This window comes from Ostrinia nubilalis, chromosome 7, assembly GCF_963855985.1.
Source record: "Ostrinia nubilalis chromosome 7, ilOstNubi1.1, whole genome shotgun sequence".
Taxonomy (NCBI): Eukaryota; Metazoa; Arthropoda; class Insecta; order Lepidoptera; family Crambidae; genus Ostrinia; species Ostrinia nubilalis.
In genome coordinates this window covers 8,182,202-8,202,739 of record NC_087094.1, presented here as the reverse complement: position 1 = coordinate 8,202,739, position 20,538 = coordinate 8,182,202, and the positions used below count along the sequence as shown (strand labels likewise).

Here is a 20,538-nt window from a genome sequence, read left to right as displayed (position 1 = left end):
TACGATCCATTTTCGGGTTGATAAGTCTGCTTCGTTCTTTAAAATAATATATTATTTCGAAAATATGATACTTACGGTAAACGACAATATTTTTAACTTGGTGTTCCTCAGAATTATTCAACTTTTTTCCAACACATGTATATTTGCCTTCGTGGCTTTGAGAAGCGTGGCTGATATCTAACTTTGCTACGTGTGAAAATGGACTATCGTAATAAATCACTGCAAAATGAGAAACATTTCAATCAATCAGTCAAATCAAAGCCAAAACAGCAAACGGATAAAACGGGAATATGCAAGGTGTTTTTATTTTTCACACTTGAGTAGCCTTCTCTATAACAAAATTCTCAAAAAGTTTTAGGCTTCAGCCTGTTACGGTTACCACCAATTGCACCACCTTATTTTAATCGTAACATTAACAATAACTGGTAATCTCATGACGTCACTTGACACATTATAACAACAGTTGTGACGTCCCTTATAAAAGTTACGGGGCGCGTATCATGTGGTACATAATTAGGTACTTTACAAAAATTTTATGATTTGACTAAACTGTCAATTTATAAAATTAATTAACTTTGAAAACAGATGCATATTCCCTATTGAAGTGCATATCTACCATTTTCCTGTATGTCGTTGTCATCTTTTCCTCTCCAAAACACATTTGTGTATTCGTGCACGGAGGCTAGACATCTCAATGTTACTCTATCATTTTCTGAATACCAATCTGGGCTTTCCTCTATTCCGAAGCCGCCATCTATTTCATAAACAATTAGTTTCTTTGAAGCCAATGCGGATTTTTCGTTGTTTTCAGCCTTACATGTGATGTTGCCAGCTGTCGTTGCCTTTACTTTTATTGTAGATTCAATTTGGTATTCAGATACCTTATTAAGTTTTATGTCTCGTTTCTGAAATATAAAAGTATAATAATATATTTTATAGAAATTCTGTGGCAGACCGCAAATAACGCGGGCGAAGTTGCGGGAAAATACTAGCATTTACTCCTAATAATTATAAATTATCCAATAGTAAAAGTACATTCAGTTCTCCTCAAATGTTTTGAGATATCCAACGTAATTTAATTTTTGATTTGTACAAATTACTTACAAACGACTTACCAATGTGGTCTCGTTTACGCCATCAGAAAACAACCATTGAATGTTGGGTAAGGGGTAACCAATAGCCTTACAACTAAAAGTTATTAGTGCATCTAATGAGCACACTTTAGCGCTATCCGATCCAAAATCAACGACAGGGGGCGCTGTAACAAAACATTTGATTGCTTCATTAAGATCTTAATTAAACTGAAACTGAAATGAACATGATTCAAGAGTTGAAGTGACAATTAACACGTAAAAAAAGACAAAAATAACATATTATAACTAAATAAATAACCCTCCTTCTGGCGCAGTCGGGTAAAAACATAAACATTGCTGGTTATTAATTATACCTAATTTAGATCTCTAGCCGGTGCAGCTCTACATAGACCTAATTATTTATTTATTTATTTCAGGTACAGTTACACTATAGATTTTGTACGGGCGGGAGGCAGTGGTTGTAAGGCACCGCTCCCGTGCCCGGGATATGCGGTCAGGAAGGGAACTAACTCCCTAGTGAGCCTAGAGTCCCTATTCCCTAAGACACTAAGTCCCTAGAGCCCTAGCCCTGCCCAACAATAGATACATAGATTATAATAAGTGTTGATAGGAAGGAAGCTGTGCCCAGGTTGCCCAGGGCAGCAGCGTTAGGACGGCAGGTAGGCGGCGGAGACCCGCTGCCAGCCCGGCAGACTCACCGGACTGATCATAGCGACGGCTAAGGGTGTCTTGGCCGCAGCGGGGGGAAATGAGACACAACGACGGACGGTTGATATCTGATTTATTGGTAGTAAGTATGCTATTTATACATGGTTTATTTACTATACACATTCAAAGGTATTTGTTAGTGTGCCGTCGGTGTAGAGTGCCGACGGTGCACGTTGAGGGTTCATGGGTCGCCCGGCGGTCGATGCTGACGGTGCAGCAGGATGTACGATCGTGCGCGTACAGATTTACAGAAGACCATAGCTTTAAACATATTTAAGTTGAAGAATTACCTATTTATATGGGTATTTATGACTTACCTTTTTTTCTTAAATCGTACGTGGCGGTTTCTGTGAGGTAGAAATTTTTTGCCACTATTGTGTAATTCCCGGAGTCGTACACAGTAACATTTTTGATCGTGAGTCTGATATCTCTAGTCGCGGAATCGAAGGTCCATGCGTACTTGACGTTGTCTATTGACAGTGATTTATTGTCGCGAAAGCTGAAAAAACAACGAAAAGATTAATTATTAAAGCCGCAGCACACATGCTACTTTTTTATCTTCAGCGATGGGCGATTTAGCCGCTTTTTAGAAGCTAAATGTAGTGACGAAATATTCTACATCGCACACTTAAAAACGCAGCAATTGAGTCGCTTTTCAGAAGCTCGACGTGAAACGTGCAATTCCGATACCGCGTCCGAACGCAAGAAGTCGCGAAATCACGATGCTACATCGATGATGATGAGTCGCAAAATCGCCGATCCGCAATGCTAAAGACAGCATGTGACCCATTTTTTTTTTCGATATCAATTGTTAATGAAATATGTACTGTAAAGAAATGAAATGCATTTTGAGGAATTGCATTTTGAATACTTACAAAGAAAACGTCGGATGTGGATACGCTGCTACTGTCACTTGCATTGTCGTACTCCTTAATTTATGTCCAATGATTAGCGGTTGTTCTTCTCTATGTTTTTGGAGATTTATAAACGGTGTCTCTACATAAAGAAGACATCATGATTTAATTTTATAATTAACCTGTTTTGTGATGTAATGTAGGAACAGAACCTTGAATCTATAAAAATTTTTCTTATACTTATTCTCCTTTTTAATTAACCTTTACTGGGTTTATACCATAAACTTATTTAAGAAGGGCAGTGTTCATTACTTGGCTAGCCATAATACCTACAGTTATCCAGGTAAACATTCATTTGGCATGAACTTATTGTTAGCGAAGCGATTATCTGGATTGTTCATCTGCTAATTGAAACTGGTCCTTGTTAAATTTACAATAGCGTGCGTTTATGTTTGCAGTCAAATACATATCTGTCAGTTTCAGTTACTAGGCTAGCTATCACACTTTTCTGGGCGTTGTATCGGTTGAATAATATCTCAAAGTTATCGGACAAGACCAGGGGTTGACAACCAGCGGCTTGCAAGCCGCATTTCATTGACTTAAAGTTGGGGCTCTTTCTACGAAAACATTTAAAAATCAAATAAACGTCCTCAAAACTGACCACACTATTAAAATACAACTAATTTTTCGCCACTTGACCACGGAGGTCATCAAAATAAATTAAATAAGCGTATTTTTTGTGATTCTATAAAACTGGAAAATTGAGAATTTTAGAAAAAAATATTTTGGCTTTTCTATCTCTAACGGTTGCCGATCCCTGGACTAGACCGTTTATAATTAAACAGCAGGTTAATTATATTGGCTGTATCATGCTACGACAACAATATTTATTACGTTACTACCCTACACCAAACAGATTTGCTTATGTAAAAAAATATAATATGAACTACATACACAGAACCGCAAAGAAAAGGGTTAGAAAATATTCTACATCCTCAAAAACTAGGTGGTATACTTACCCAGCTTTATGGAACGTAAGCTACTAAAAATTTTTTCATCGAATACGCAGCGTACGCGTAGGACCGATGACATCATAAAGGTAGCAGGAAGGCGCTGGACGCAGGCCGCTACCAACCGATCAACATGGAAATCATTGGGAGAGGCCTATGTTCAGCAGTGGACGTCCTATGGCTGAAATGATGATGATGATGATGATGATGATGAAAAATAAAAAACTTGAATTAGTTTAGTCTCTATTTCGTGAAACTAGGCCATGTTCATACTTTTGCAGATAATTGAAGATTTTCTAGCCGATCCTTTTTCTTTACGGTTCAGTGTATTTACTTTGAATGATATAAAATAAGTAATTTCTTTACCCAAATATTGTTTCAAGACTGAATTCTTTGGAGGATTGTCCATAGCAGTAGCAAGGACACAGGTGTAGTTGCCCTGATCATCCACGTCGGCATTCGCTATCGTCAAGGTGTTATAGAGCACACTCCCTTGACCAAAGGATTCCTCATTCGTTACAATTATATCGGTATCCTAGAACAATAATATTTTAAATATTAACTCAACGTTAGTGCGTTAATTTATTTAAACTTACTCGTGATGGAGGTAGGTATTTGTTAGTTTAATTAATAGCACAGTGTAATCCGTAATTTTTAAGTGACCCCTATGAAAACAAAATTCCTGATATATGTTACCATAGGGGTCACTTAAAAATTAGGGATTGATGGTGAAAACGGGCATAAGACTACTAGGAAATAGGCTTAGATTAATAAAACCTAGATAGATAGTCAGTGCACGAAAGGTGAGGCAGATTTTAGTGAGCCTGAATGGCTTACTCGTAAACGTCACATGAACTGTCAAAGTGAAAAATTGGTAAACACGTCTGACGACTTTTAATTAATTAAGACGGTTTGTGCTGTGAAAGGGTGTCTAAATACATCAGAAAAACGAAAGAAAGTGACCAGTGTTACATTTCATAAGTAAGTACGTACGTACGATTCGATGCGTATTTTGCTTGAATTTGGATTTCAAAAATTAAATACGGGAATGATACCAGTAACAAGAAAATTTATTTCCCAATTGTTCGCCGTACAAATACACTTCCTTTTTTATGAAATCGAGACTTTTAAGTCGATTTATCTTATTGTAATTAGGTAGGTACTTTGAATTCAATAAATAAGTAAGTAGGTACATGATGCGTATTGTTTTTGTTAATTATAAAATAATTAAAAACGTATAAAAAAATTTCCCTACTTTCGAGAAAATCGCCTTCACTGTCTACACTCCCCAACAAAATTGACACTAATGACTTAAGATTTTTGCCTCACTCTTGACGAAGCGTTTGTATGAAGACTATCCATCTAGGTTTTATTAATCTAAGGAAATAGGATTTTAAAGATCTGCGTCTCATAAACGCGAAAGTTTGTGAGAACGAATTTATGTTTGTCAAAAAAGTACTGGGTGGATTTTGTTGAAACTTGAAAATCTCACACGTAGGCTGTAATTTCAAAAACAACAACGATACATATTATGAAAAATCAATTGTCCAACCGCTAGCGAGTTCAAAAAATAAAAGAATTACCTTATCTTTACGTGGCTTTGTCCATTCCAACGCATAAGGAGAGTTATTTAAATAGGTCACGGTACAATTAAGGGTGAACGATTCGCCCTTCATAAAATATTTGCTCGAAGGTGCTTTAGTAATTTTCACTTCAATGTCCATTTTGGGTTTTTCTGCAACAGACCATGGGTTAAAGAACATGAAACAAATAAAGTAGTCATAAATTATAATTAAGAAGTAATAAACAGTCGACACTACATCAAGCTAGACACTCTGGACCTTATGGTGGTTGTAATAGATGCTATTATGAGCCCAAAATATCTAGTTTTAAGTGTGACTGTTCTAAACTACTCTACTAATTATAAGATAACGGCTCTGCCTGATTCCCTTCAACATGATGCGTCCCATTCCAATTCATTGAGAAGGTTAATTAAATAGTACAATGATAATCTAATTAATAAGTAGCAATTAGTGATAACATTGTTTTTAATTTGAACTGAGGCGTTATCTACTTTATGCGTAATGACAGATACTACTGATTCAGCCGCCTAAGTTGCACCACTTTTAACCGCAATATAACCATAACCGGTGTTTTTGTATGGAATTTGACTGACTTTTGACGATTGTTATTGTTAATATAAGATGGTGCAATCCAGCCTAAGCGGCGGTTAACCGAAAAGTTAATGATGAAATATTTGTTGAATTTCATATAACGCAGCGTGAGACGTCCACCCACAAGGTGGACCGACGATCTCATAAGGTAGCAGTAGGCGCTGGATGGAGGCCGTTACCAACCGGGCGATGTGGATATCATTCGGGGTAGACTATGTTCAGCAGTGACGTCCTGTAGCTGAAATGATGATAATAATAATATTTCGCATTAATTACTGAGCTCCGATTATACGAGTAAGACCTGACCTGAGAGAAATTTTTCAAAAGTGACCCCACGTAATTATACATACGCATGTTGGTTAGGTATAGGGTGATTCAGGTGATTCCTAACTGCCTCTTTTCTTAAATATTTTTTCACAAACTCATTGAACTCAGTAGTTTCCTAATGCATTGAAATGGGAAATCCTAACCTCAGTTCTTTCAACACAGAACAAAATTTCAAGTTTTTACAACATTATACAACAGCCATACAACAACACTTATCATGCAACTTTCCTTAGCTACCACATCAATCGTATTTTCATTGCACATGCAATCTAGCAAAAAAATTCAATTTAATCAATTGAACGTTTTAATAACCAAATCTAAGTTTAATTAAATTATAGATACGCCAACAAAAAATTTAAACCATTTGACTTTGTTCCGTGCGTTACAAATTAACTTTGAGTAAATTTGACAGGAATACTCAATAACAGTGCCGTTATCTTTAAAGTATTATCAAATATTTATTTTGTAGTATTATTCAATAATAACAATAAACATACATAATATAATTACACGGTAATATTATATATTTTTAAATAGGTAACCCCCCTTTCATGGTTTTTCTGAACTAAAAACTTTTAATTACATAATTCAATAAATTATACAATATGTTTGAAACTCTGTCTCACATAGAACGTTAAAGCTTTTATTTCGATCTATTAACTCTGCTATGACAGACTTCAAACATATAAATTAAAATCTTTCATGCATTCCCGTTTTATCATGCAACTGTAGTCACTATATTTGCCTCGTATCTAGATAAAATCTGTAGCTGTTTGTATCTTCAGTAATCCATTAATGACATAAAACTTCTATATACGAGACAATTACGAAAAGCAAAATTATGTAAATGTCCTTAACAATTATAAGTACACTGTATTACACAAAAATTCGACTTCGAGCTGACGAAACAGTGTATACGAATTCCGAACGTTCAATAATAAGTCGACGAAGATTAAATTACAAAACATTTTTCACTAAATAACTACGACATCAAAGTAAAACATAAAATTAGTAGATTAGTGATAAAATTTTAGTTTGAAAAAAAAATTGTGCAAATAACACGCAGAGCAAAACACCAAAGAGTTAAGACATAGAAAAGAATTAAGTGACAAGCGGCAAGCTGACCGACACAGAATAGAAAAATAAATTGATGAATGAAACCATAACACCACGCTACCGTTGGGTGACATCAGGGTGTATTACTTACGACGAAGTGGTTTCCAATTTTTTACATCTCCTCTGCTTCCATGGCACTGGTAATAATAATGATATTTTGCCTTTATTACGAACCCGATCTTTGGTGAATACTTTATAACTTTTGCTGTCTTGTTACTGTATGGCTAATATGTATAGCGAAATAAATAAAGGGTTGTTAGTTTCCAATATACATATAAATTGTTTTTCAATTTTAAATTCAATTGTAGTTGTAAAGCACTTAAAATTGAAAAACCGTATAATGAGGCCACATTCATGAAATTTGAAACGTTATCAGTCTAAGAACAAGCTTAGTAAAATTCTACGTAAACTCAAATCTGATTTAGCAAAATAGATTTTTTATCGTTTTCGTGAATGTGGTTCGCTTAAAGTTATTAAAGAAACACACATCTAATCACCTACGTTTCTGATTCTTATCATACAAGAAATATTTGTAATCCATTTTATTATGTCTCGAAGCACCACATACGAGAATAGCTATATTTAAGTCCGCGAATTGTTCATTGGATACAATCATCCCAATTCTGGGATCGTAACTGTCATACCCAAATTCACTTTCTGTCATTTCCTGGATATTAAGAATGATGTTATGAAAACACAAGTGTTGGTCCATGCTTTAGTACAAGTACTATAGTCAGCAATAAGCGTTAACATACTTTTGCTTGCGCAGAGCTTGAGACATATTGTGAACCAACTAGTTTGTAAAGATTTTCACGTACTGATAATAAAACTGTCTCATTGTTTAAGCTTTGTTTTGAATATTAATAATGCTTTCATGCAAAGCCAGTTGGATTAGTTATTAAATTGACATCTCTTTTCACTGTAGGCAAGTAAAATCAAACGACTGTTTTACTCAGGTACTCGACGGTATTAAAACTTCTTATGATACTGTTCGTTATTATACATACCAGGGTTAATGACATTTCCGTGTCTGGCATGGCTGGTTTACATTGAAGTAGAAATTTATTTTCGTTTATCGTTTCTATAAATTCTGATACAGGTGCAAATAGCATTGGGCCTAAAATTGTTACAATTCATGAGATTAATTATGTACATGCATCAACAACAAATCAAGTCGCTAATATTATTAATCTCACCATCTACATAGACGTAAGTATACGTGACATGTTCTGTGTTATTGGGCTCCTCTATGAAATTTGTGAGTATATCCTGAGGGTCAATCGTGTCATCGAAGCACGCGTAATAGCCCACAGCGCAATAGTCAACGTTATAAAGAGTTAAAGACACGTTAAGAGGGTCTTCATCGTCCAGTTCCATAACAAATTCTGTTAAACAGTCTTCTGGTAAAACTTGTTGTTTTATATCTAAAGGACGGTTCCCGTTACAAGTGAATGTGAAATTTTGACCTTTTCGCAGTATTATTTCATTTTTCTTTGGATATAGATTTGGGCCAATTAAACTCGTGTCTTGGATATCTGAAAAGAGCAACGAACATTCCTATATTTGTTATGTACTCGTATTTAAGTCGCTAGCAGTTGACCAGCAAATGAAGAACTTCAATTCGAACACAATTTGTTAAGTGTTTTGAAATTATAAACACTTTAATGTCTCTCATTGCTCATGGGCGTAATAGGTAATATAGTCTTCATAACGCTACGACAACTGATACTTTAGTGACGCAACCGTTTAATAGATTACTCTTTGATGAAGCTATGGCTATACATACTAGGGTTGTTTCGTAGAAAATATTCCTATCATGGTAATTTATGCATGCGGCGATCGCGTTACTGACACGAGCACTAACAAGGGTTCGTTTAGTGCCTCATCAATTGAGGGAGTAATATATCGCCGTGAAGGGGGTGAAGAGAGCGATTCCAGTGGGCTACTCGGTGAGCTTATCAGGTTAATGGTTGATGTGTAACGCGAGCCGTCTCTTTGTCCGCATGTCTATCGAAAACACTATTAATTAGCAGCGGTTTGGGGCGTGACGGTGAGGTGCGGTCAACATTCGGGAAATTACTCCTACTAACACAGCAAATGAATTCTGTCGCGTCGTTCGTTGATAACGATTGATCGCCAAACTTGCCGAAGACCGACCAATTAAGTGATTAGGACCCCGTGGTTCTGCTTATCAACAAATTAATGGTCATCACATTAAGTGAAAACGCTGACGTCTTTCCCAGTCCAGAACAAATATTGTCACTTTACTGATATTGCGTACATTTTGGGTGAGGCGAGAGAACGATATCGCCGAAATGACGGTTGAGTGGGTTTCTCGACGTAACTAATATATCAACTTGCATTTTCTGGGAAAACATTCAGGAAACTAGCTAAACTTTTTAAGATAAGGCCGCTTTTGTAACTGTTTGCTTTGTGTATTTTACAATAAAGATAAATAATTATTAATTTCATTAAAACATTACATAAAATTCCAGGAGTAGCTAATGTGCCCGCGGATTGCGTAGGTATGTGTGTACGAATTTCAATCGTTTTCTAGAATGAGACCTCAAAATGTACGACTAAATTGCTTGAAACCGAGACAAGACCAAACAATCAAGACCTTTCATTTCTATTAATCTGCGTCCAGTAAAGAGGTCACGCTTACATCTCATGAACTCTATCAAAATGAAATTAACCCCAGTCTATGTTATATGCCAATAAACGTTATAATATTTCGCGACTATAGGTAACATCTACGTACCTAAATTTTTCTGCTTGTACCTACCTACTCGTAGAGTCTTTATTAACATCGTGGATATTATTTTTCTAGTCAATGTAGAGACTTGAACATTCATCGGATTAATTATAAGTAGTTCATGTGTTTGGAATACATTTAATTAATTATAACAATCCTAATTACAACAAAAACACGTTGTTAAGAGTAACGGATGAATGCGTTTATCTTATCAGCGGCATCCTGTTGCTAAAACATTATAAAACGACTTGCTTCCTCATAACAGCCTCACTCCAGTACCATGAAGTACTTAAACTACCTACCTACTTATAAATATTATGGAACAGTCTGGATAACACTTGAATGTGATGGATGGAAAATAAAAGAATCTATTTTTCAAATAGTTTAAAACAAAACACAGTCGCTGCATTCAGCGACGTTATCGTTGACTAAGTAAAAGTGCTAATTGATTTTAGTGCTGTTTTCGCTGTCATTAATATTAAACCCGCCCACGCAAAGCTAGACAGGCCGTCGTTAAAGTCGTAACAGAAATTAGTACCTAGATTGGTATCACAGATTACTAAAGAATTTGACTTCAATGTTTAACTGGCTTTTGCCCGCGGGAGCCGCGTTAATTTAGATCTGTCACAGAAATAAGCCTATGCTGCTCAAGAACAATAACAACTTTCAACTGATAGAATAATTAATCGGCTTCAACAAAAGGAGGAGGTTCTCAATTTGGTTGGTATATTGTTTTTATTTTGAAAATCGATTCAGTTGTTTTAGTGCTTACTTACTTCTTACAAATAAACTCACAACTACAGTTTTGAATACATACCTAGTTAGGTAAATAGGTACCTACTCATCGATTACACTATTCACAATGTAACCATCCATCCTTTGCGTTAAAACTACGTCAGAAGTAGTAGTCTATCCGTTAGTTCAATGGACTACGACACTACGAGTAGATAAGAAAAAAAAATGTTTTATGGATAGTTCTTTGACTTTTTAACTGTTCATTGTTTGACAAATCTAGAGCTCAATTAATATTGTCGCTTGAATTCAATGTCTATTAAGTTTTAACTGTATAAAAGATGAACTTCAAGTTGTTTGTACTAGTCATATCGAACATACGAGTAGAAACTATCGCTAGATTATTATTGATTGTTAAATTTTCTTTTAATGACGCTATTACTTAAAACGGAACCAAGTACCTGAGTACTTATTTAATTATCTTTCTAGATAAATTTCGGAGCAGTCACTTCCGGAGTCCAGAGTAATTACCAAAATACTAGTTGAATTATTAAGTTAAGATGGTAGGGTAGACCGGGGACAATAGTACCATTTTTTGGAAAATGTTCAATATTGACAAATCTAATGAAATATAACTTATTCTGTTAGGGTGCTGTAAAAACTAGACTCTTAAGCTACAAATTTAAGCATGCAGAGTTGAACTATTCTTTCGAATACTTAATGAAAAACGAATTTGAACTGTACGATGTCTCATGTTACAATTGACCCCTACAACGGGTCAATTGTACCAATAATATATGAGGCAATAAAAGTAGTTATGTTTATCTAATCATCACCTTTATTGGTATTCTGTACTCTTGGTCTCCTACAATCATCAGTATTTATTAATTGAGATCGAAAATATTTAGGAACAAGTATGAAAAATCAACACTTAAGTTTAAAAACAAAACAATAACTTTCCTTCCATAAAAACGAAAAAACTAACTGTTTCAACATAATATGCCATCTATTTGGCTCGGATATTGCTTCTGAAACAACAATAAGCATAATAACAATGATAGAAATATCAAAACTGAAAAATCTATTTTTGTATGAGGGTACAATTGACCCCTGGTACAATTGACCCTGATTATTAACCTACTACTGCTTCGACCTTTTAAGATTTTTTCATAAGCCTGTTCATAAAGAAATAGATCCGTTGTTCCGCGATCCGTACTTTTGACTCTACGCCGAGGCATCTAAAACAAAACGTTCAAATACTTAGTTACTTTCTGCATTAAGCTAAAATGTACATATTCAGAAGGGTTTTAGAAACCTGTATTAAAATATTTTAAGTAGGCATTTAGGTACTTATATATGTAGGTATAACCTTTTTATCGCCATCTACCTACTTATTTAATAAAACACGTTAAGTATGTAAGTATTTAATTAATGCTTAATGCATGCAACTATGAATGAGCCCAGACTATTTTAGTAGGTACCTAGGTATGCCTAAAATTGTACGTGAATACCACGTGAATGTTTTATAATAACTTATTTTATTATAACCAATTTAAAATATTATGTAGTAAGTATAAAATGAGGTTCCGGGGGTTAATTGTACCACGGGGTTGATTGTACCGCTACAATTGACCCCATGGAGACTGCTACAATTGTTCCAAGTAGGTAGTCAAGAGAACTTCACCTAAAATTCAGTCATTTTCACAGTGAATGCCAATAATTCGCTGTCGATACAAAGTTTAGAGCCTGGATAAACTATTGACAATAATACCTTGGTAACAAATAGCATATTAGGCAACTTATGGGCTCATATATTTGACGTAAAAACTTACTGCGGCTGGGCAAAAAACAAAAATCCTTCCTGTACACCTTCGTTTCTCAGCGCAAGCGCCGCCGACTGGTGAGCGGATGGAAACACAAAAAGCGCATATTTTGACGCTATGCACACAACCTAACGTCGCTTGTATGAAGAAATATCGCCAATGGTACTATTAACCCGTGGTACTATTGTACCCGGTCTACCCTACTAACGTCGAATTCCTCGGCTTATCTAGTCATGTTTTTATTTTTTGTTTGTGTTTTGTTATTATGACGTATCAGAGAGGTCGATTAAGCCGTGGCGGGTCTGAATATTTTATATTCTTTGACGTCGGTGACATTAAAGGTGAGTGCGGCAGAAAGAGTATAATTTTGTAAGTTTGTGACTTAGCGTTTTTTGAACGGCAGCATTTAGGGATCCAAACTAGGTCTTCTTATATTTTAATGCTATTTTGCGACAAAAATCATATGCTACCGACTGTACAGAACATTAAGTAGGTACGTACGAGTACAAATTGTACTTAACTGATTTTGAGTAACATGTAAATGTAGGTATGTTATTTATTTTGTTATTGATGGAGCCATTACTAGAGCTAAAAATACTTTGTTATAAGTACCTAGTAACTATTAACCCAATTAGTGTTGCTGCACTAGATCACTGTTAGATACATAATAATGATATCATTTAAACTTTTTTTTGTTTATTAGGTAGGAATAATAAATGCAGTGGCTTCAAGTTTTTTTGTTGTTTAAAGTTTCTTCCATGTGTACTTTAGAAGCACAGTTAAATTCTAAGTTTAAAAAATAGTATCTGTCAGTATCGTGATCTGATATGGCTAATTAAATACACCATTATTTTTATGGTAAGCCGCTTATGTCAGATTTAATTAAAAAATATGCACTAACATTCTGAGGATAGGAACTAAGTAATGTCAAAAAAACCAAGTCTCGCAACTCAGTTGTTCTACGGTAAAAAGTTGTGAGATCCATGTAATACCAAGTCCAGGCCAGGAAATCTTTAACGTTTTACATAAATTATTGACTTGGCCATCGCACTAAATAATTTAATTTACACGTGTTTTCATGCGATGGCCAAGTCAATATATTTATGTAAAACGTTAAAGATTTCCTGGCCTGGACTTGGTATTACATGGATCTCACAACTTTTTACCGTAGAACAACTGAGTTGCGAGACTTGGTTTTTTTGACAAGTATTGTTTTTGATGGGATCTCATTTCTTTTTGTATTTTGTAGACAGCAGTTATGTATCTAGAAAACTGGACCGAAATTGAAAAATTTTACTCGACTTGGCGGTTGCGCTACCGTGCCCCCAAATATTTTAGTTTTTCCTTGATTCATACACCAAACACTACTTATATTCCAAATTTGAAGCTTCTAGGTCTGCTAGAGTGCCTTAGAGTTTTGATGATCGGTGAGTCAGTGAGTCAGTGAGTCAGTGAGTGACAAAATTAAGTAACTTTGACCCGTTATAATTCTTAAACTACTGGTTCAAATTGAATGAAATTTTAAATATACCGTGTCTTTACAATGCCTGCATAGCTAATGAAAATTCAGCCTTCTAGTTTTATCCACAACGAAGTTACAGGCGGTCGAAAATGGCCTAAATTGCTTCGAGAAAAGGATGGTACGGCCGTGCCGCTTTTTTGCTCGACTTGGTGGGGGCACTGCCGTGCCCCCAGATATGCATAATGAAAGAAAAGACCAAACTGACTTTGACTTGTCCAAAAAAATTACTTCGTTCACGTAGATTTCTATTTGAAATAGGAACAAAATTACGAAGCTATAGGGTAATTCCAGGATACATGCCCCAGTGGGATAGGTGCCGCGATTTTAAGTACACTAGGTTACAAGCAACTTAGCCTAAAGTTATAGTACGTATAATAGAAAGGGACCTCCCCGTACCACTTTTCGCCTCGCAAACCATCAAAGAGTGCGTTCGTTTAGCCAGTGAGAGCAAAAATCTTCGGCGGCCAGACCTTAGCGAGCGTCGAAATAATATTGGTAAGTATTTTTTAAGGGATAATTTTTTTGTCAGCTGTAAAATGAAGCAGATTTTTATATAATTTGATAGACTATCTTATAAATTATACGGGATAGATATGTTTAATTCGATTTTTAGTGTTGTCGGAGTTTACTTAGGTAGCCCTTTTTTTTACGGCTAACCTTAGGAAAGTAATAAATAGGGTGCCCTTCTGATCGAATTACCTTTTTACCCGACTGCGCTAGAAGTAGTATTATTTTTAATAAAAAAATATTAAATTTCATTTTAATTCATTTAATAATAAACAATCTTAAATAATAATACTTGGCTTATTTGATTTCAAAATGCATTTGATCCTTAGAATTCAAAAACTGTATTAACGAGTCATCTATCCCTGCATCAGGCATCTATCCTTTGAAGCAATCATACAGTGAGTCTTCTATCCCCCACATTAGGCGTCTATCCCACTTTTTAGAGGTCAATTAAAATAGTATTTACTCAGAATCGGTATAATTTAAACTAAAATAATTATAGTAATATCATAGACGAAAGACCAAAGTTTACAGATACTAAGGTCAAATTGTTGATAAAAACTTACTGACTGAGTTACAGAGCTGTTTCAAAAAGTGGGGCATCTATCCTGGACTTACCCTATAGTACTGACTGAATACTACTGAACTGACTCTGAATTTAGCAAGTTCTCCCCTCAAATTACTCTGTTATTTTCCTGAATATTAAGAAGAACTCGATGAAGAGTAATAACCTCTTCATAATAAAAATAGGACGCTATTGCAATAACATTATCTATCATTAATTTGATCATTTGATTTATTTCAAGTTCTTTTATTTCGACAACTGATAAGGTGTTCTTGAACTAGCATAGCGTGTATTTATACTATTTATACCGCGACCTTGGCTCTAAAGGTCAGGAATATTCTCAAAGGTCTAACTCTATAACTAGCCGGCAAGTATTATTTGCTCGTTGTAAATAGACAAAGCAATTAAAACTTCATTTAAATTAAAATAATTGAACTGAAAGGTCAGAACAAAGTCCGAATATAAAAGAAAGGAACCGTCATCGATATTTACTGCAATTAGATTAGTAGTTGAATACAATAGTACGAGTATTTGTGTATGTAACCTTTTGTGACTACTTAGCTTGGTAGGTTTTTATAAATTAACATAGATTTATAGACTTCTATTTTTTCATATATTTTCATTCCTGAAGCAAACAAATTCAAATTAACACAATATTGTTTTTTCCGATGTAAGTAAGAATAAGTATTCAGAAATTATTCAATAGCTTTTAAGAACACAAGAACAAGCTAAAAATAAAAAGGTGGTATTTTTATATATACAAATCAGGAAATAAGCATCTTTTCTTTTTGAATAAGTTACCTATTAAAAAATATAATTCTTTCATTTATCTTACCCAAGATTTACTAATACCAAAATACTCGTACCTACCCAATATTCTTGTCATTATTTTCATGAATTATGTATTTTCTGGCGACTCTACAAGCCGTAGAAAACTTAAGTCTACCTATGTAGATAAAACATTTTGTATAAAAATAAAACATCGAAAAATACGCAAAATTAACCAACTAAAAATAGACGAAAAAAACCGGCCAAGTGCGAGTCGGACTCGCGCACCGAGGGTTCCGTACAAACCTGCAAGGTATACAAAGTTCGTTCATTACGACAATCGAGTCATAACTATGTTTTTTTTTTCACGGGTTAAAGGCAATTAGATCTAAGTATTTGATATGAATTTCAACTTGATAGCTCTACGCGTTCATGAGGAAAAAAGTAATAAGTTTATATTTATTAAAAAATATATATTTTGTAATGTAACTGGACACACCTGTAACACCGCCCTGGAAGATGTCTTCAAGCTTCTGGACTGGAACGGATTTGGCATAAATATCAACGGCGAGTACATCACCCACCTTCGATTCGCGGACGATATCGTAGTCATGGCTGAGACCTTGGAGGATCTAGGCACAATGCTCGATGGCCTCAGTAGAGCCTCTCAACAAGTGGGCCTCAGAATGAACATGGACAAGACAAAAATCATGTCTAATGTCCGTGTTGCACCCACTCCTCTGAAGGTTGGAGACTCTACACTCGAAGTTGTCGACAATTATGTATACCTGGGACAAACAGTCCAGTTAGGTAGGTCCAACTTCGAGAAAGAGGTCAATCGTCGAATCCAACTCGGATGGGCAGCGTTCGGGAAGCTTCGCCATATACTCATGTCCGAAATACCGCAGTGTCTCAAGACGAAAGTCTTCGAGCAGTGTGTGTTGCCAGTGTTGACATATGGATCCGAAACGTGGTCGCTTACTATGGGCCTCATAAGAAGGCTCAAGGTCACCCAAAGGGCGATGGAGCGGGCTATGCTCGGAGTTTCCCTGCGTGATCGAATCAGAAATGAGGAGATCCGTAGGAGAACCAAAGTAACCGACATAGCTCGCAGAATTGCTAAAATCAAGTGGCAGTGGGCGGGGCACATAGCTCGTAGAGACGATGGCCGTTGGGGCAGGAAAGTTCTCGAGTGGCGACCACGGGCTGGAAAACGTAGCGTGGGCAGGCCTCCTACTAGGTGGACCGACGATCTGGTAAGGGTCGCGGGAAGAGCCTGGATGCGGGCAGCGCAGGACCGTTCATTGTGGAAAACCTTGGGGGAGGCCTTTGTCCAGCAGTGGACGTCATTTGGCTGAAACGAACGAATGTAACTAAAAATTTAAGGTTTTCGGAATTTTTCCTTTATGTGTGCTATAAAACGTTGCTTCATGCCAAATTTCAAGATTCTAGGTCGACTGGAAGTACCCTTTAGGTTTTGATTCCCTTGCGAGTACTTGCGAGTTTCAAAATATGCAGCTTAAATTGCTGTTTCTTTTGATTGCGTTGACATAGAAGTTTGATTTTGTTACAGCTTAAAGGTATTATAGACCTGAGTATTTGGTATGAATTTCAATTTAATACCTCTACGCGTTTATGAGGAAATGGGTAGTAAGTTTAAAATTATTAAAAAAAAATATATTATGTGATGTAACTAAAAATTTATGGTTTTCGTAATTTTTCCTTTATCTATGCTATAAGACGTTGCTTCGTACCAAATTTCAAGATTCTGAGTTCACGGGAAGCACCCTGTAGGTTTTGATTCCCTTGCAAGTGTCGAAAATTTGCGGCATAAACGGCTGTATCTTTTGATTGCGTTGGCTTAGAAGTTTGATTTTTTCACAGCTTCAAGGGACAGTAGACCTGAGTAATTGATATAAATTTCAGCTTCATACCTCCACGCGTTCCTGAGAAAAAGGGTCTTGACAGACGGACGGACGGACGGACAGACGGACAACAAAGTGATCCTATAAGGGTTCCGTTTTTTCCTTTTGAGGTACGGAACCCTAAAAATGAAGAAGTATCATCAAAAGTATCAAATAAGCAATCTCATCTCCAAATGGATTCAATTGCACACACATTGTGAATGGCCTATTTTGGACCACTTCTTAGAGATGTGAATGGAAGAATGATGAAACGACGCATTTGATAAATGTTATTACAAATAAAGACGTTGAAAATATCGTGGTGAAGATTGTTACGTTTTTGCAACATATAATAAACAAAATATACCAAAAAAAGAACCGTAAATAAGGTACTTGATACAAATAAGGCCTACGTTCTAATAAGGCCTATACATCAGAAAACACAGATAAATAAATCCAACCGGGACAATACTTCAAGGATACGTACTCATATGCCCTTTAACCCAGTAGAGAGCAAGAGCGTCCCGATCCACGATCCCAGCACCAATTGGCACGCATTCTTCTAAGGTGGTGGGTGATTTCGTACTCCCTTATAAAAATCAGGCGATTTCATCTTAAGTTTTCGGTAAAATGACGCTGTTTTAGATTAAGCTTTTCTTAGTAATCGTTTCTAAATATACCTTACTAGCTAATAATTACCTTAATTTGTACTACTGGCTATAGATGCATTATTTGTAAATTTTTAAAGACAACAAGAGCGAGATATCTAATAAGGCCTAGGCCTTATTTCAGCATGGTAGGCCATATTAGATACTTATGTTAACACCTGATTACGGACAAATTCATTAAACTAAATGAGTCAAAGAGTAACAAAATATTTATTTAATAAGAATGTTACTAACAGCACAGAAAAGAAAAAGAAAACAGTGTCAAAAAAATACAAAACCTGTAAAAAAAGAAACAAAATACAAAAACAATAAAAAATAAGAAAAAAGAAGCCGTATGTATAATTCTTAAGGAAAAAAGAATAAAAACTGGTATTATCATGCCTATTTCGAAGACAAAGTAGCAGATACGCGACCATAAATGACTGCTTTAGGTGGTATCACAAGTATTGTGTAGGAGTTCGCAAAGATGATTCAGAAGCTTTTTTATGCCCTGGTTCTAACAAAAATTGATATCTCATTTTGTTTACAAAAATTCAAGACTAAATGATGTTCCTAAACTGATTTATTTAAAAGGTTTTATGTGTAGGCCTTATTCGAACACGGTGTTTTAATAAGCCCTATACAAAAAAACAATATTGTTTGTTTTTGATATTTTTTTTGATAATATATGTAAGGAATCGTTACTTTGTTACTATGAATATTTAATTTTATCTATAATTTATGTATAATTCTTAATAAGTGGAATTTAAGTATATCTAGAGATGTACAGTATATTTCTGTTTACTTGGTATGTAAAATTTTGATAACGCAAACAAATCGACGTGTTTAATGTTATAAGACCGCATTTTGTTTAATACAACCTGAATTTTAAGGTCTAGAGGCATTTGAATCATGTAGGCCTTATTCCGTGTAGGTGATTTAATAAAGCCAAAATCAGTGGTTTCGTAATTTGCTTATTTTGAATAGATTTAGTTAAAAATTGTGTTATTTTTTGTAATATTGCTAAAATTAAAGGATGAAAGAAGATAATTAACCTTGTTTTTGTTAATTGGCGTTATTATTTATTGAATTATAAGCATTTAAAGTTAGGTAGGCCTTATTTGTATCAAGTACCTTATCAAAAGGTAATGAATCCATTTCATTTACGGCTATTCTCGTTCTATTCTTAACCAATTTATTTGTGAACAATCTTTGTTTGATACATGATTGTTTACTATCAATACATTAATGGGTTGTCCATTTTATTGGCCACTTTTATGTTTGTGTGACCATTAATCTATAAATCTACTATTATATTGGTTTACGACATTGTTTTTACCCGACTACGGCAAAGCAAAAGGAGGGTTATGATTTTGACAGGCTATGTATGTATGTACTATGTATGTATGTATGTATGTATGTTCATCTGTTCCCTCGTAACTTCTAAACTTCTTATCAGAATTCGACAAATGACATATCATTAGAAGCGTCTTAATTGTCCGCTGGTTATAGGCTATATGGGGTTTTACAAAATCTAATGTGGCGCCCTCTAGCGGACAAAACATACAGAGTAAAAAAATAAAGTTAAGATAAATATGCCGTGTTTGGTATCATTTGAAAGCGCTTTACTTGTACATTTCGAATATATATATATATTACTAGCATTTGCTTGTGACTTTACCTGTATTCATAGGCTGATTGCATATAACTCACATTTTTTCGTTCATACCTTCTTTACTACTTATCAGTTCATTAATTTAACTTTAGTTAATATTATGCGCCACAAATACACTGTAACACCAAAACAGTACAAATAATAAATAAAAAGTAAAAAAACTAAAACCCAACTAGGCGTAGTCACACGTTACATATACCTACCTACCGTAGCACGTTGACAACGTGTGACTGCGGTTTTCCAAACATGAAAATTACTATGCAACTACATTAGCAACTTTGTTCAGTTCAGTATACTGAAAATCTTGTTTTATACTTTTTCAGCGTCGTTTTTTGTCGTAGTTGGGTTTTAGTTTTT

At 35.2% G+C, this 20,538-nt stretch overlaps 1 protein-coding gene across 9 annotated transcripts in view; it reads right to left on the bottom strand.

Annotated features, from left to right (window-relative positions):
- Positions 1-20,538, bottom strand: part of LOC135073197 (vascular endothelial growth factor receptor 1) — a 45,116-nt gene that overhangs the window by 11,472 nt on the left and 13,106 nt on the right. For 3 of the 9 annotated variants that reach the window (XM_063967279.1, XM_063967280.1, XM_063967285.1), the window contains exons 2-11: positions 8,480-8,818; positions 8,291-8,400; positions 7,785-7,950; positions 5,250-5,401; positions 4,033-4,201; positions 2,678-2,798; positions 2,120-2,301; positions 1,116-1,258; positions 617-905; positions 76-219 (exon numbers count right to left, since the gene is read on the bottom strand). In XM_063967279.1, the coding sequence (XP_063823349.1) occupies positions 76-219; positions 617-905; positions 1,116-1,258; positions 2,120-2,301; positions 2,678-2,798; positions 4,033-4,201; positions 5,250-5,401; positions 7,785-7,950; positions 8,291-8,400; positions 8,480-8,818 (1,815 nt within the window). Of the gene's footprint in view, positions 1-75; positions 220-616; positions 906-1,115; positions 1,259-2,119; positions 2,302-2,677; positions 2,799-4,032; positions 4,202-5,249; positions 5,402-7,374; positions 7,508-7,784; positions 7,951-8,290; positions 8,401-8,479; positions 8,819-20,538 lie in introns of those variants that run through there. The other 6 variants (XM_063967281.1, XM_063967282.1, XM_063967286.1 and 3 more) reach the window with 6 other exon arrangements.